We start from the raw sequence: 18,320 nt of genomic DNA on the forward strand, positions 1-18,320 counted from the left end.
CAAGCACAACCCTTTCCAAATCTGCCAGCCTCATCGTCATATATTCTTTCTTTTTTAATCAAAGTGTCCATCCTTCAGAAGCTCAGCTGTCACCCAGAGAAACTGCAAACATGCATACATCAAAAAAACAAATGGAGTGTGGCTTTACTATCATCAGAAAACCTGCAAAAAGCCAAAACAATACCCCACACGACCTTTTCTTTGTAGGTAGACCTCACAGACGTTGTCTGAGGTTCACTGTCATACACCAGACAACTCTTCTACAGCCATGGTCTATCTCAAATGTCTGTCCAGCCACAGGCTTGGGGTTGAGTGGCTGCACAAACCCATTAAAGTCTTGCCCCCCTCTACTGACCTCAGCTGGAGAGGAACAGCTCTGGAGTCAGTAGCTCTGATGTGTCAAACCACTTCCTACACGCGACGGCGCGCTCCGCCACGCTGAGCCTTGAGTTTGATTTCCTGGATAAAAGCTACTAATACCCAAACAGAGAACGGCTTTTCTTCTCTCTTGCGAAGCCAATCAGTGAAACAACGATTTGCCGACCAAAGAGCAAAGTCCTTGCCGCGCACGCAGGGTGATGCTCCCCACCGGTCTAACCAGGCAGTAGACGGTTCCTTGGCTTGGTTGGCACCAGCCCATCGCTTCTGAGAAACTTCAGCATCCTCAGCGTTGCAGGGAAAAGATGTGAACAAGTCCCATGGAGCTCAAGTGCCTTTTGATGTGGCTCTTGTTTGGATCCATCAAGGGGAACAAGACAGGTAAAAGACTATTTCTGCCTTCTGGGGAGGGAAAGTATGATTTGCGTTTTTGTGGTGGCTGCTGGAGGATGTTCGCAACATCCTGACTCCTTTCAAGTAAGGAAAGGTATTAAGAGCTTAAGGAATTTATTATTCTAAGGAAATGAGAGAAAAGGGTTTTGTGCCCGCAAAACATCCACTGCAGACAATCCACAGCATTACAGGATGTTTTTTTGTGTGAGTAATGTATGTACCCTCCAACCCATTGTTGGAATAGTGGGCAGATCAAAGCAGCCTTGTGCACCTTAGGTAGCTCTTTTTTGTTTTTTTTCCATTTTGCATGTAACTTTAGGAAATCTAAAAATAGACACTGAAATGTCAGTACCCTTGTAGGTAAAATTGATGGCAATGCTGCTAGTTAAAAAGTGCCATCCAAGTTTGCTATGGATACTATAGACATCAAGTATTCTTTCAGCCACACCTCCCAACCAGTGGTGCCTATAAACTGTGAACGGAGGCAGCTAATTCATTCAGCATAAATTTACACATCTATAAATTGTGATACTGCTTATATGTAGCTTATTTATTGTGACAAGTGTGTGCATTGAGAAATGGTCTGGTGATATATTAGCGCATTTGAATTTAAACTGCTTTGTTCAAAGGGAAAAAAACCCCACAACCTTACATTCTCAGTGCTCCATAAATTTGATATTTCCTTCTGTATCTAATGGTGATGTCCAGGTTGGGATGTATGAGCAGATACAGCCTCAGGCAGTTCTTGGATACACTGGTACTGTAACTGCTAATGGATTATTTCTAGCAGGGCTGCAAATTTTACCAGGAGCTGGGCATCTCAAGGGAAGATTGCATTGCTTATGAACAAGCTCGTTAATGCAGAAAGTACCTTCACAAATGTATAACCCTCAGCTTATTTTACTCTTGTTAAAGTATTTTGCCAGTAAATGCTTTACCTTCACCATCCTGGAGGTGTTTAAAAGACATGTAGATAAGGTTCTTAGAGACAGCGTTGGGTTAACGCTTGGACTCGATGATCTTCAGGGTCTCTTCCAGTCAAAATGATCCTCTGATCCTGTGGTTCATGAGGCATTTTCATTGCCAAACAAAGTGCCAATACCCATGACAAATGTTTAAGAGCTGCATGCAAGGGCTTCACTGCGAGACGTTCATCCAGAGATACGTAAATAGAATCAGTTCTGGGATGAGTCAGGTTCCCTATATCACGTTTTCTGTATTACTGTGCCTGGGACATGTTGTGCAGTTTCTTGCTGGCAAGTCTCATTTATCAGAAATCTTTCTGGTTTTTGGAAAAAAAACTGAGGGCTGTTAGAGCAGTTGCACTTTATGCTATTTGATGTGATTTACTTCTCCGATGAATGAATAAATGCATAGCATTGCATTCCTCACTGATTCACTAAGCTATTCTTTCCTCAGCTTCCTGCATTTATTTTCAATGCCTCTCTCAGTGTTTAAACATAATCTTGATATATTTTTTTTACATTTCTCCCTGTAAATAATAAACTAAGGTAGAAATATCACCTTTTACCAATTTAGGGGCTTTGTTGTAGAGATGCCTGTAAGACCTATTGTTTTTATTTCCCTCATGGGATCAACAAGGAGACCTGGGAATAGACATAAGCAAAGCAAAGGGAAAGAGGCTACGTCAAACTGGACAAAAATCAGCTACGTCTCAGTACATACAGTGCCATTCATTTTATTTTGCCTTAGTCTTTTCAGCTCATCCCAGTTTTGTAAATGGATCCTGCTATAGATGTTGTTTGCAAGAGGTTTGCTGGCAAAATGCACTTTCAGGAATAAATGTAATTAGGGAAAAAAGAAAAACAAAAAGCCTTTGTTTTACAGAACAGTTTCACTGATAGATCTCAAACTGCTTTGAGAGGGCAAAGTCCTCTCAACTGGGGAAACTACGGCATGGGATGATCATTCAGTAAAAATTAAACTACACCTTAGGGCTAAAAAGAATAAGAGAAGTGCTGTTTTTCTAGTGACAAGGATTGCATTTATCTCATTTACTCTGCACAGCAGCAGTGCCTAGAATGGATGAGGCTTGCAGTATGCTAAGTGAGGGTCAAATACAAGATAAAAGCTGGTCTGTGCTCCTACGACCTTTCCATCTTGGTATTCATCATACAGGAATACACTGAACAGATTTGCAAGTTAAACCTGGAAAGGATTAAAACTCGCACAAGAAAGAATTTCATTCACACAAGATGGGTACCAGATCTCAGTCATTTAAATGAGAGGAATTTCTTTCCCATTATACTTGCATATTAGTGCTCGCTCCCATGGATTTGAAATGCTATGCAGAATAAATTAAAGTTGTCAAACACGTACAAGTGTTTCTTTCTTGGAAGGTCAACCAGAGAGCAAATACCTTTATAAACCTTCCGGCTACAGTGGCCCTCAGCACCAAGGTATCCAACATACAGCTACAATTTAAAAAATTGTTTAATATTTTGTTTAAATGGTGATCCTGCTGAGGTAAAGCAGATACTATGGGCAGAGATCCTGCAGTATCTGCTTCTGCTTTGAGATGGAGAAATCTTCTCCCCACCTCATGAAATGTTACATCTTTTATTTTATCATAGAAAAAAGAATCCACTTATTAACTACTGCTAGAAAGCCACTGCCTTTGACTTTGCTCACTATTGCCTCCATCGTGTTGCAATTTTGATGTCCCGGCTTTCTTCCTTCAGCTTTTTCTCTCCTGTTTTTCCTGTTGCATTAATTGAACCTTCAAAGCCCAGCTTTTGGATGCTTTCTACCCATCGTTTCCATCTCCTGACTCTGGTTCTGAATCTTGGATTTCCCAAATTTCCCAACCTGGCCGAGTCTTCTCTCCATCTACTCCAATGCTTCCCCAAAACTCACATTTCCAAAGCCCTCCCATGACTTACTTCACTTGACTCCTTGCTCCTCAGCCCTGCCATCCTTTCACCTGCTGCTTTTTCTTTATGTTCTCCATTTGTAAAGTGCAAGCCCACAGATAAGGAATACACAGCCTTCTTTATTTGGCAAATTGTTTCATGCATTACAAGGTCAGAAAAATCATCAACATTAACAAATCATTTCCATCCTGCTCTTGAGAGCTCCAGCGAAAAGCTCGATGACCACGCTAAGGCCACAAGTCAACTGAGGTGAGTCCTAAAGCCACATTTGAAATCAAAAGAGTCCCATCAGACTTTTTGTCATTCTTACCCAAGGCTGGGGCACATGCTTGTCAGCCAGTTCAATTATTTTCGGAGGGGATGTTCTCGACTGCCCTTCTAACCCAACAAAAGGCAAGGCTGAGAAAGTTCCAGCCGAATAAAAGGATCTGAATTTCTGCTGCTATTTAAAAAGCCAATTTTCTTTCTCAGTTATGTGTTTTTCCCTTTACATGAAAATACCATAGAGGTAGGTGTTACTGAAGTCACAGATTCAAGGAAAAATGCAGCCAAACCTATTCAAACCCCAAATGTCACACGCCAAAACAAGGCTTTTACGTATGTTATTCTCAAAACCAGACACTGTGTTCTGCTACCATGTGCAGTGGTTGTCTTGAAAGAGTTTGAGCTCTGTGGCTTCACCACAGAACCAAGAAGGTTATAAACACCCAGAAACAACAGAATAGGAAAAACAAATGTTTCAAATTGTCCGCTTTGTACATTTTCTACGCAGTGCACTGTGCTAGGGCTTTCTGTCCTCTTCCTGTCTCCTAATACTGCCTCTTCCAATTCCCCTCTTGCAGCCCAAGTCCCCAGCTCAACCTCCCTGCCAGACCAGGCATGGGATTAATATTCAACTTAACTTCAACTGTCTGCACCATCTTCTCTGTCGAGCTGGACATGTGGACCCCCTTCACAGCCATAGTGAAGAGAAAGTAGACCTTTCAGGGCACAATTCTTCTACCAGATTGCAGATAAGGGTACAATGAATCATGTCCTTTAAGTCTCTTTCTAGTGACCACACAAGGAATTGAAATGTCTGGTTCATGTCGGCTGGTTGGCATTGAGACCAAGCCTTAAAACAGGAGCGAGTTGGTGATGAAAGGGGATAGTTGTGTTTAGGAAGAGGGGAAGCAGATGTTCAGTCAAGAAACATCTGAATCAACAGAAGACACAACAATCTCTGCAGGCTGATCTGCTGGGATCTCAGCAAAGTGGGGTTTAAAGTGAAATCAGTGCATTAGCTAAGCCACACTAATTATCTGTGTGAGCATGTTTAGGGACTGTTCTTCCACCACTGAAGCCAATAAAAAGAGAGAAGAACTTGTAACGTTGCTTTGGGGAACCTGAGTTAGGTGTCTGCTGTCCTCTACAGAGGTCTGCCCACCTCCGCTCCTTCCAGAAGGAGCTAAGGCAGTTCCTGAGGCTAAGTTATGCTTAGCATGAGAAAGCTTACTCCACTGTAAAACCAGTTCTAGCCTTGCTTTAGATGGAGAACACATCTTATTTCCTTTTTTTTTTTTTTTGCATTAGAGTTCACTGCCAAGGTCAGTGGCAAACAGCTGGTTAACCTGATAAAGTCAAAAGACAGGGGAAGTGCATCTCTCCCAAACCTTATTTTCCGTGGTCCTACAAAGAATTTGTAGACAGATCCTGCTGGTCAATATCCTGGTTGATTTTACACTTCTTTCCAACGAAGCTGAATTCTAGTACAGCAAACTCAACAGGCATGAAACTACTTAGTCCTTAGAACAGAACATGCCTTTTCTCCACTACTAGAAATATTAAAACCCATCTCCTCCCCCAAAAGGCTGATCTCTCCTTCATCACATTAAATCTTGCATCTACACTATAGCTAACCAACAGCTGGCAGGCAAATTACCATAAACTTCAGGTTTGCATCCCAGCCCCAGAGCTGGGATCTATTGCCAGTTTATAAATCTACACCGAAAATAAATATAAATTACATTAATCAGAGGGGAAAGAAGCAGGCAGAGCTGTAGCTACCTTGTTAACGGACCTTTTGGGAATAAGTTTTAAAGTCAGAAAAAGTTCATTACCATTTCAGTCCTGTTGTTGGTATCGATTCCTTCTCTTCACCCGTATCAGTTGCATCTTCAAGAACATGCTCTATTTAGAGAGTGCATAGTTTCCAACAGCACATGAACCCCCAGGGCTGAATTACCTTTTCAGACACATCTCGGGGAACGTCCTCATTTTGCCGTGTTCTGATTTCTTGGTGTCTCTGGGGAAAGGTTCTCTTCATCTCTGAACTGGGCAGGTGTGTGAAGTGCCTGGTTTCTTCCACTGCTTCTACCCAGAACAGTCGGTTTCCTACTGATCCTGTCTTACCACATTCGTGTTTAGTGGAAAATGGCCCTATTTTTGCACCTTGCCTTTTTAACTTGACATCAGAATAGTGTCAGCGCTGGTGACACACAGCCACATGACAGAGGAAACTGAGTTTAGGTTATCAGGGCATGACTCACTGTCTGTGTTTACCTCACACTAAAAACACCTGTTAAGAAATTTTCCCCATTTGCTGCTTCTGGACAAAAGGTGTTGTTCTGATGCCTTGTCTAACACTACTCTAACAACTCAGATGTGCAGAAGAAACAGGCAGGAGAGCTTCATAAATCCTAATACTGCCAGAACATCTATTGAGAGTGTTTTGTGTTGGGTCAGTAACATATTTGAATGGGAAAACTCTGGGAAGAAACCCAAGTGCTGAAAGAACTGATGGTGATTTAGCTAGTGGGTTTATTTTCCCTGAGCCTAAATAATGACCCTGGATGCTGAGGGTAACCAAAGGCAGTTAAGCTTTATTTAGCACATGGCAATGAAATCACAAAAATGGGGCATGGCAGGGTATTCTGCCTGGTACCAACCTCCAATAACTCCTATGTGATATCTGATGGCTTATGTGGAGGTCCCAGATTCCCTAAGACACCTCAAATGGCATCAGGCACCATTGCTTAAAGCAGGAATAGCAGGAGTCCCACCTATCTTGTGGCTCAGATGATAAGGAATGGATTGCAGGTCTCAGAAAATTTACCAACTTAATTTTAGGAGCACACCAGAAGAAGCAATAACTGCTTGTTAAATGTTATGTTTCACAGATGTCTAGCATCTGAATTCACTAGTCTCCCTCTAATTCCAAGGGCATGTCTCGATCTACTATATGATAATATTTGAAACCAGTTCCAAAATATCCAGAAATGCTGTAGGCACCAAAAATCCGATAATATGGAGAGAAACGTGGATTCTCAGCTGCCGTAGGAGAGCTACGTATTCTAGCAATTCTGCACCTGGTAGTAGTGCTAAATCCCATAACACTATTACACCAATCTCTCTGTTCGGCCCATTTCAATACATCATGTTAGTACCTCTAAGTGCAAAGAAATGGAGTCACAGGGAATTTTGGGGGTGTAGGAGACGAGATTGGTAGGTGGGGGCTGATGAAGCTTGTGAATGGAGGAAAGGGAGGACTACGGACATCGGGATGAAAAGAGAAGGAAATAGGGACACACAGCACCTTGTCGCAGGAATGGAGAATTGGAGGATGTAGGGAGGGAAAATGAGGAGGCAACCGAAACCCCAAAAGATGTGAAGGTGATGTGAAGACAGTCTTTTAATCCAATATTAGCAGAAGTGTAGCCCTGGAGTAGCTGTGGAGGGATGCAGAATCCAGAGAGAGCTGGGCTGTGCAAAACTGGGCTACCAGAGGCTACGAGGCAGGTGGCACCTAGAAGTGCTGGCCTTGTATATGATTCGTGTTTGCATATCACACTAACTCAAACAAATTGACAAACTAATTCCCAACCAGGTCCAAACCAGCAAAAAACCCCAAAGTTAATCTGCCCTATAAATGTAAAAACTCAGAAAACTAGTCAAGCAGTAAATCTACACTGCCATTCCTTAGTTTCCTGGCTTCTTCCCATCCCTTGGTTCTGTTATCACCCACACAACAGGGTTGTTGATTTTTTAGGGGCAAACTATGCAGTTTCCTCAGGCACAAAGACTGAAGTTTTAGAGATGATTCACTCCAAAGGTCGTTCTGTGTAGGCAATCTGATCCAGACCTCATCAGGTCTTCTTCTTCTCTGCACAGTCTGTCCACAGTATACCAGGAGGTCTAGTGCCATCAAACACCCATGCACACCTACATGCCACCACCCGTGGCCCCTGCAGCTTTGGAGGACACTTATTCTTTCCTGATGGGAGCTTAAATACAGTAATCAGCTTGAACCTGGGATGCTGCTAAATGTCAATGCACAGGGAGCTCTTTTGGGTTTGATGGCCAAACCATAGCTTCCATTCTCAGGTAGACTTACTTGAGCGTGCAGTCATTATCATGAGTTATTATCACATCTACTGCCACAATGCCTGGAGTGCTGGCTGATAGTTAGGACTCATTTGTGTTGGGCATGGTATGAATAGCTGATCAACACATGTAGTTTAGAATCCAAATACAAAGCAACAAAGTACAGAAGTAATGCTGATCAGTATGTTGGTGCCTACTTGTTCTTGAAAGATGGGTAAAAGACCACTTAAAAAAAGCACCTCTGAAGATATCTAAGATACTTATAGACAATGAAGAGGAATAATGGCAATTGGTATCTTGAAATGTCCATATTTTGGCACAGCTCCTCCTAGTGTGAAGATTGCCACAAGAAACCCAGAAGCTGATGACTTTGATATCAAACCCATTGGTGAGGAGATCTAGCATGGGACGAGAAGCCAATGCTTTGAAAGGATATGATGGTTGATAAGGAGAAAGTTCTTGAAAATGGGAGCAAAATACTTGACATGACAGTGAAGCAGTTAGCAGTCAGCAGAGGGAAGCAAACAGAAGGTGACAATGAAACCTAGGAAATTCATCTTTCCAAATGCTTTCTGGATCAGAGACAGGAAGGTGACTGTAAAGGCCAAAGCAGCAGTGGTTTAGATGTGAGAGGAGCAGAGCTTGAGTGATGTGGGTGAGATGAAAAGGCTGGATCCTAGGAATGCTGCATGAGATCCATCTGCCACATGGATGAGTTGATCCAAGAGCACCAGCACAGTGGATTTTGCTCACTGTCACCCATGTGCACCATCTCTGCACAATCCCTATCTGACAGTGCAAGTTCAGAAGAACTCTGACTTCACTTGATCATCGATTGAAACAACAGTTGCCCTTTATGATGAGTAGGTTAAATGCTGTGGGTTTTCTTAAGAAGAGACTAAAGACTTGTAGGTTTTAGTGCCTCGTGCCGAGATTCAGATCTGCAGTCTGCTTCAAAGCAGCTTTTGAAGTCTTGAGGGAAACATGCTTTTAGCTTTCAGGGAAAGTGAGAGTACATGATCTCAACTTGCTGCTAATCTGATAACTCTTTAATTTTAATCACCCTGACAGTCTGTGGTAAACCATGTGGTTAACTATTTCGGGTACAGCCGCTTCTCTCAAAGCCACAGTCTGATGTAGTTTACAAGGCGAATCCTTCGATAACACAAAGACAAAACAGGATTAAAATACCCTTTGTGCAGCTTAGCTGTTAAAACACTCACAATGCTTTTCAAGGTTGCCTTTTTCAAACTCCATGACTTTTACTAGCGTCAAGATAATGAAAAGTAAAAAAGGGCAGAAAATATCCAAGTGAGAAAATGATGGGTGACCCTGAAAGAAAAGGGCATTGCAGGGCTGGGTCTGGGAGTCACTGACCGGGTTGCTGTTGGCAACACATGGCTTCGTTTCAAGAAGCCACTTTGGGAGTCAAGGGCAGGTGCCAAATGATGAGCAACTATCAGGGATTCAAGGCCCTTTCACAGTCATTCTTGCTGGTTGCTAAGGCTGCATCAATTATGGCTGCAGAAAATGCGAAGACGTGATGACTAAGAAATTTTACTCCTAATAGTTGTTGCTACTACTTGTAAGCGTGAAGGGCCACAGATCATGCACCCGAAGATCTCAAGTGACAGCCCCAATGCAAACAGCCTGTTTCAGCTTTGAATTACTCAGCCTTTAGGCCTTAAATAATCATTCAGTAGCGCCTTTATCAACCTCTGGGTCTCCCGCTCAGCTTCAGTGGTCTTTTCAAATGCACTGAAAGGATCCAACTTAATTCATTGCAACTGATTGCGAAGTATATTTAGATGTGATTTGCTGATGGCACTGCACTTCACGTCCTTGTTTTGGGACAAGTTATATCTAGGCTTGCAAACTTCTTTCCTAGTAAGCTGCTCTTTGGTGTGCTCAAACAGAACCAAGAGCCTACTGCCCTTTCTAATGTTTGATTATAGATGATTGCAACTTTTAATGTTTAATTTTCCTTATTCTGCCTCACTCCATAGATACAGGGCTGCCCACTCTGATTGTGTACAGCTTCATTAAGAAGCTGCTGCAGAACATCCTTGATTCAGCATCCTTTCTCCTCTAGGAGAAACACAAGGGTGTCAAATCAGACCCTCCTAACTAAGAGAGTGTAGACAAATACAGGCTCCACAGCACTTTTGAAGACAATCCCAAGGGATTTTTCTGCATCCTGAACAAATCTATACTTATAAAATCAACAGCAACAAGTAACTCCAATGTGAAGAAGGCTTTGGATAGTGGGATTGTTCTAAGATTAAAAAACATTCACTTGAAATAGCTAATAGTTTCGCTAGACACTCTGAACCCCTCCATGGCTTAGAGACAATCGAAGTAACAAAGTTTTGCCACCCTCATGTTTCTTTCATGACATCCAGTTTCATCCCTCAGCTGGGATTTCAGCCCTGGGAACAGAATTAAGTTTACTTCACTTCACTGAGCTCTGCTGTTGATAACACAGAAAGATGCACAGGCCGTCCTGACTCTCAGGTTTCTGTTTGCAGAAGAATGCCCAGATCTTCCACGGACCAAATTTGCTGATGTTTCTGCTGAAATGTATTCACTGAGGACCAAGCTGTATTATGAATGTGACAGTGGCTACACAAGAAGAAGTGGCCAGTACCCGGGAATTCAATGTAAAGAGAAACAGGGGGTCGCTTCTTGGGTCTACAAGGAATTTGAATGCATTGGTAAGTGATTATTGTCCTTTTTCTACACTTGTAGTAGTGTTTTTCCAATGACTTACTCAGTAAAAGATGCATCCGGGTATTGTTCTTCTGTGCTTTGCCAATTAGAACTCGCAACCGTTCTATCCTGCCTCTAAAATTGTAGGTGCTCTGGGTTTGCACTTCTATTCATCCTACTGTAATTCAGCACATATAGTTTCTCCCACAGATGAGAAAAAGTTGTTGTCAACGTCTCCCACAAAGGAGATAGATTTTACACAGAAGCCAGAAAGAAAAACACAGAGCCCTGCACCCCAGAAGCAAGAAAACCTGACAGAGTTTGGTCAGAAAGGTAAGACCCCATTCATTACTGTTACACTGATTTCTGTGGAAGTGGTGTAACAATGATGAGTAATGTCAAATTATTTTGTCAGACAGAGAGAAAGAAACAATTGCTCTAATACCTTGGCTGAATGAGTGAATGAGCATTTTATATCCTAACAAAGAATTAGGAAGGCTTGGTATATCCTGCTTCTCTGTATCTTGTAGCAATACAAATTATGATGTTTCAAGAGCAAAAGCAGTAGGTAAAACCTGTTTTAACCGTGTGCTGCCTTGTGATCTCACAGATTTTTGTGGGCCTCCCAAGACTATTCCACATGCATCTTTAAGTCCGAGAAGACAATATTATGTGGGGCAAGTACTGCATTTCAAATGCCAGAGCGGATACGATAAGCGACCCCCCACCTCTGGCACCAGCACGTGCGTGAAGGTGAATGGTGAAGTTACCTGGACTCCCCTTGCCATGCGATGCACCAATGACAGCAGCTATAGCAATGAGTCACTTCCACAGACTATTGAGCCAGGTAAGGTGGTTGCTTTGGCATCACATCAATGTCATGATCTCCTCATGCAGGGTCCAGAACCCCACCAACTCAGCACATCAGTCCTAAGGAACAACCTGCTTGAGGTTCAGGATGGAGAGATCAATGGCCTCAGGACTCTGACACTGATGGAGATGTCATCTCTGATTGATGGAGATGACATCTCTGGGGAGAACATAGCTGCATCCTACTTTGTCTTGGGTGTCCTTTCATACTAACTGCAAAATTGCAGGAATTTGTGAGCAGAAAGAGCCATGCTGTCATATACTGGGAGGCTGCACTTCAAATCCTGGGGTCAGTTTTGGGCCCTTCCCGACATGAAAGACACTGAGGTGCTGGAGCGAGTTGAGAGAAGGGAATGGAGCTGAGGAAGGGGCTGGAGCACAAGTGTGATGGGAGCAGCTGAGGGACCTGAGGTGTTCAGCTGGAGAACAGGAGCTGAGGGGAGACCTTCTGATCTCTGAACTGCCTGAAAGGAGCTTGGAGCATGGAGGGGGTTGGTCTCTTCTCCCAAGTAACAAGTGATAAGAGAAAAGGAAAAGGACTCAAGTTGTGCAAGAGGAGGTTTAGATTGGATACTAGGAAAAAATTCTTTATGGAAAGGGTTGTCAGGCATTGGGACAGGCTGCCCAGGGCAGTGGTGGAGTCACCATCCCTGGAGGGGTTTAGGAGATGCATAGATAAAGTTCTTAGGGACATGGTTTAGCGACAGCATCAGGTTAATGGTTGGACTTGATAATCTTGAGGGTCTCTTTCAACCAAAATTATTCTGTGATTCTGTTAAAATAATAGAATAAGCATTTCCTTTTCTCCTTCCTCCTGGCTGCTATATGCTATCTATTGCCACTTCACAGTAAGGTACTCCAAAAGGTATATCTAAGCTTCCCTCATGATTGCTCAGGATTTTAGGATCCAGAGTTTAGCTATTCCATAGCTAAACTTAAGTAATGTGGCTCATTTCTTAATTTAATACCCAGGATGCTGTTTTGAACAGAGACAGCAAGAAGCCCACCAATATTGCCCTGTAGTCTTTATGGACACAGACTGACCAGGACATGCACCATTGTCATCTGACATGTTGAGTCTCACTGCTCAGGGAGCCAGCAGGGCTCTCAACTGAGGCTGCAGAACCTCTGCCTCCTGCTTTTAGGCCTTTAGATGTGTGAACATAAAAACAAAACTCAGACCTTCATGGCTCTTACTCTACCCAAGTCACCTACCTTTTTCTGATGGTACCTCTTCTAACTCTACAATGAATGAGTTCAACACGCAGAGAGAAAACAGAGCCCTTTTTCCCAAGTGTCTGTGATAGCACTGAGGGTCTGGAGCTCTCTCTGGGTGTCAGGCAGAGCTATTGAAGGTGGAAGGACCCAGCTGTCCAGCACCTTTAGAGTCCTTAGGTTTTCATTATGCTCCCAACCTCCTCTGAGGCAGGTGAGTGTGATGGGCTGAATTTTAAAGAGATGGGAGACAATGCAAGGTCAACAGAAGAGGACTTTTCCATACCAGGCCATGTGGTAGAGCAGGATGATTTGAGCACTTGGCCATCGTTGCCTCTCATTACTGCCCTGAGTGTAGGGATGAATCTCCTTACTCACTGGGCACACTTTTTCAGCATTAACCGAGGACTTTTTCCCCTTCTTTATAGATCCACCTGTTTCCCTGTGGTGCCCAGTTCAGAGTGATCCAGGTACAGCAGTCACAATTTGTTGTTTGGTCTTTCCTTCTTCTTCAGGACAGTCATTTTTCCCCATTGACAATTTCACATGGTACTATCACGATGAAGGAACTGTTTGCTGTGATGGAAATAACCCACCAACATGCCAGTCCTAGAAAATTATACAACCTATTGAATAGTCGGAGATTACAAATATTTGAAATTTTTAAAATTAAGATTATGAAAAGCATAAGGCTGAAGGATAAAATAGGCCATCTTGGCTTTGCATTCGGCAGAACAATAATTTCAGTTTACTGCAGAAGTACACTCAAACCTGAGCAAGGTCTGGTCTTTGTAATTGGTGCAACAAGTATTTATTTCCATAAAGTGTTGCCTTCCTCTTCGTTATGATGTGATGTCTTTAATGGGGCTAGGTAAGGAGTATCCTCCCCTTTCTCTGTTCTCCTCCCAGCATCCAGCACAAAGATATTTATCAAGAGACTGCTCTTATATGACTTCTTGTTAAAAACCTGCTGATTTATTGGCTCAACTTCAGAGCTTCTTGTTCAGGATAAGGAAAAAATTCAATTAATTTCTTTCACTAGGCAAGTTTTGAGTTACATTTCTGGGGAAAAGGAGTTCCTGTTTGAAACCATGTTTCCAAATCCCAGCTTGGCACCTTTAAAGTAATCCTTCCTGGTCTCATATGTAATACAGGTCTTTGCTGGATCCCATTCCCTGGAAAATACAGTTCACTTCATGCCCACCATTAACAGGGATTAGGTCAGCATATATGTTGATATCCAGGTTGGAAACACCTAATGGTGGCCAAGAAGCAAACATGGTAATTATTGTCTTGTCTGCAGAGGGAGAGCTGTCAGATGTAGCTTGGCTCCATCCTCATCATTGCTTTGACGAAGGGCAAATTGATACAAAACCAAGACTTTCTCTCTCTTTTCAGGTTCGGCTCATCCATCCTGTTCCTCACCTGTGATGCTGCCAGTGACAGGTATGCCATTTTGTTAATTGTTAATTACAGACTTCACCCCAGCCCGCAGGGCCATTACTTTGCCTTGTTCTACCAAAGAAACCCATCTCTGTTACAAGAGATAATAAATATACTGCAAGATCCCTCTACATCCATGTATTGAGTGAGAAGTTAGTAAAGAAAATGTAAATAGAGACTGTTCAAGCACTTAAGCTTTTTTTAAAGAGGTTGTCAAAGACTCATAAGGGATATAAAAGAAAATAGGCCAACCTAAAGTCTAGTTTTTAAATGAAACTATTTTCAGATTCTTTCTCTGGGACTTTCTGTGAATTCAGTGAATAACTTCAATGGGAAAAAAAAAAGGAAAAATATAAATATTTAAATGATGTGTTTCTTTCACATTTTCAAAGGAGTAAAAAAGAAAAAAAAGATGGGCAAATAAAATATTTTGTCATAGCTAAACTGATGCATTTAGATGAGTCTGAAGGGATTTTTTTCCCCTGTCTTCCATTCAACCATTACCTGCTAAAACAGAAATTATCTCTTACTGTGCATACCCTCAAGACTTTGTGTAAGGACTCTTGATTCCAGCTGGAGTCCACTGACAACTGTAGCGCACATTGTAGTAAGGAGGGATAACAGAGTGAGATAAAGAAAGGGAAGGAGGAGCATTGCAAACTGTGCCGGAGACCGCAGCATCACTAGTCCCTGGTTATTTGGCCGTGGGTGCTCTCTAGTTGCCCAGGTCCTCTCTGGCTGGGTCTTGTTTGCCCCAAGGAGCAAAGAACTGGGGCAATATGGAAGACATATTGGCTCTGGGCATGGAGGCAAGATAAGCCCCTATCACAGGTCTTGCCTGTTTCTACCAGTTGGAGTAATTGCAATAACTACCGATAAAACCAGGTGCTAATTGTGATGATTTTCTGTTTTAACAGCTATCGTTTTTGTTCTGCTTATCATTCCTACTGTCTTTGTGTGACTCACCAAGCAGAGAATACGGTAAGTGGGAAGGAATCAGGAAAATGTGAAGTCTAAAAGAAGAAAGGGGAAATTTATCACCTGGATCAGGCATCTCACTATTGCACTGCTTAGATTTCTGGGTATCTTCTTTGGTATTAAATGAATGCCCCTGGATTCGGGGTTGTCTGGTTCAGCTATTAAATACTGGCACAATAAAAGGAGGAATCAGAGCTTTTGAAGCCAAAAAGCACCCTTTGTCCCAGCCATTGTGGAACTGAGAATGGCAATTTAAATAACAGGTGGAAAATGAATCCGGTGGGGAAATTAAGGTTAATTATGCAAATATGTTGGTTTCAGATAGATTGCACGACCAGTCTTTTTCTCTCTGTCTAATCTGTGGGAAGTCTGGTGGAGCATCTGCCACCACAACCACGTCGTTCTTTTTCCTTCATCCCCCTGATTTCTCAGTCATGTCATGTCAACTTTGTACTTCAGACTTATTTTAGTCTGGCCTTCTCACTGTTCCTGTTACTACTCTGAGATGCACAAAAGGCTGTTCCTGTTCGCAGGCTTCCCAGCCTAGTTAATCCAAGATGTCCCTATTTGACACTTGAGAGTTCTCCATTTCTCCTCTCTCTTTGCTAATCCTCATCCCAATTTCTCTTAATGTTCTTTACTAATTACTGATCAGCTCTGCTCTGCTGAATGGGGATTTTTCTTGAAAAGGAGGAGGGTAGGACTTTGTGAAATCACCATCAGCCTGCTTTTTTTGCCAGTTTATGGTAGGATAAAGCCATAAGTCTAGACAACACTTCAAAACATGTTTTAGTGAAGATGGTGAACCATGGTTTAGATTGCCTGGGCCATTGTGTGATTTCTGAGAATATGAGAGGTGAAAAATTGTCAAGAATTATCTGCATTTCATTGGCCCTGTGGGGGAACAAGTGATGAAATAGCCAATACCAGATGAAATAGTAACCGAGATCCTAAGTGGTGTCTTCTGCAAAAAGTACTGAGTGGTTTCTCATAGTAAATATAGAAGAAATCATAGAAAACTGCCTCTTTCTAGCTGTAATAAAATCTTTTTCCTGCTGTAGAGAAGATTTCTCAGGGAATTGCAGCATTTGGATCCAAGCTCATGAAATCAGTGCCTTGCCACAGAAGAAATCAAATTGTACCAGAAACTCCAAGACCAGTGGTGGCAAAAGAGAAGGAAGCCTGGAGCCTCAAATCCAATGTGTGAAACAGGCCAAAAATATTACCGTTTAATTCTTATGGGGACAGAGTGACATTCCACCTACAGAGCGTGGGTGGAGGGAGCGCACCTTATCATTGACAGACAGGGAAAGAGCCCTGCCTGAAACTGCTTCCCAGAAACGCTTCTCCTCCTCCTACCATATAGGAGGAGGAGATTTACAGCAGATGTATTGCTATTAGAATATAACTGCAGCCTCTCCTAAGCAACCAGGCATACACATGGACCACTCGCCCAAGCATGTTTAGATTACAGGCACCGTCATTACAGCCCACACACCACCTTCCCACAAAGAGAGATGCTGGACACCTGATGTCCCCCTGCCCCTTCCCTACCCAGACAGGTCAAACCCAGTCACATAGATTCGTCACCACTACTACACGATTCCTCCAGCTCAGAGAAGGATGCTGCAGATTGTGACAGTTGATTATTTCGACGGCTCCTTTCGTAGCTGCAGAGCACCAAAGAACCTGCCACAAAGGCATTTGAGGACGGACTCAAGCATCCACAGTACTTGGCATGTATTACTGGGAATCTGTGGAGTTCGAATAGTCTTTGGCCTCTTTTTTTTTTTGCCACATTCAGCCTGATAGGTTGTGGTTCATCTGACAAGATGCAAGCATCTATGTCTGAGAATGGGAAGGAACAAGTCCCTTTAGAGAGCAGTTCTTCTCACCCTATTGCCTATATATATGTGCATATTTGTTTATTTATGCCATATATATATATATATATTTATATACAGGCCAAATGGTCTGAAGCCACTTGTTTCTCTACATTGACTCTAAATCATGCCCAGATTGACCAGACTAGCTATAGATGCTTACATGGCTAAAAGCAAAACAAGATTCATCCCTTCCTTGTAATTCAGGAGGCATGAGATCCTAGTATCGTTTTCTATTTTATGATAGAGTATACATGTCATTGATTTACTAGCGTGCATTCCTGTTGAGTTATTCTCACTCCATACCCTTGATATTTATATTTTCCATGGCTTTTTTTATTCCTGTTGGAATAGGACATACTTGTACTATGTATCTTTATAAAGATGGATATGTAATGGTCTCTTACATGCTGTTATTTTGTATGGGAGCAAACAACAATCTGTATTTACGCGATAGATGACAGGTTTTCACACCTGTCAGCTGCTCTGGAGGCTGCAAGCAGTGGTACTAAGCTCTTCTGATTCATTCGGTCGATGCATGTTACTTATTGCTAAAAGACCTCGGTTAAGACCTGCAGTTATGCTGTCATGTCTTGTCCTGCTCAGGGCATTTTGCTGGAGAAGGCTAATGTTTCATCTGCTCCTAGCATGCACGTTTTTATGCTGATAACAAGAGAAGAGTCTTATGTCTCCTACTGCTCCAGTGGTTTTTCATCCTTCCCCTGGCCAACTTGGTTCAGGGAATCTCTCTTTCTGCATTTTGTCTTTGTTTCTTGGAAATTAAGGGAGACACACTGCTGGTAAGGGACCTGCAAGCAATAATGGGTTACATACTGGACAACTATTACAGTGTTTAATTTTCCTAGCTATTAGTGTCTACATGAAGAATCTGAACCCAGGTCACTTCCAGCATGGGAGCTGTATCTGCACTTTGTGGGGAAGCTATAACTCTCAGTTGAGCTGTACTTTACCTCTCAGTAGGGTTTGTTAGCCCTCTGGAGAAATGTTTGCATCTGAGGTTTGATCCTCCAACGCAACACACACAGAGGACATGGAAACCAGTAGGACCCATCCTGGGAGCAAAAACCCACCCCTGGAAGAGGCTGTGACCGAAGGGACATCATCACTGTTGTGCCTTCTCCATGGCTACTCTTATGAGATGTGGTGGTTAATATTTTTATTTTGTAGACTTGGA

The 18,320-nt window shown here is 42.6% G+C and overlaps 1 protein-coding gene across 1 annotated transcript; it reads left to right on the forward strand.

The window, feature by feature from the left end:
- Nucleotides 1-409: 409 nt before the first annotated feature.
- Nucleotides 410-18,320, forward strand: LOC136112338 (interleukin-2 receptor subunit alpha-like). Its single transcript, XM_065856935.2, has 8 exons — nucleotides 410-759; nucleotides 10,556-10,741; nucleotides 10,935-11,069; nucleotides 11,347-11,583; nucleotides 13,250-13,291; nucleotides 14,220-14,267; nucleotides 15,182-15,245; nucleotides 16,304-18,320. Exons 1-7 carry the CDS (start codon nucleotides 699-701, stop codon nucleotides 15,223-15,225), a joined length of 753 nt encoding a protein of 250 aa, XP_065713007.1. The 5' UTR covers nucleotides 410-698; the 3' UTR covers nucleotides 15,226-15,245; nucleotides 16,304-18,320.

Source organism: Patagioenas fasciata, chromosome 1 (genome assembly GCF_037038585.1).
Source record: "Patagioenas fasciata isolate bPatFas1 chromosome 1, bPatFas1.hap1, whole genome shotgun sequence".
NCBI lineage: Eukaryota > Metazoa > Chordata > Aves > Columbiformes > Columbidae > Patagioenas > Patagioenas fasciata.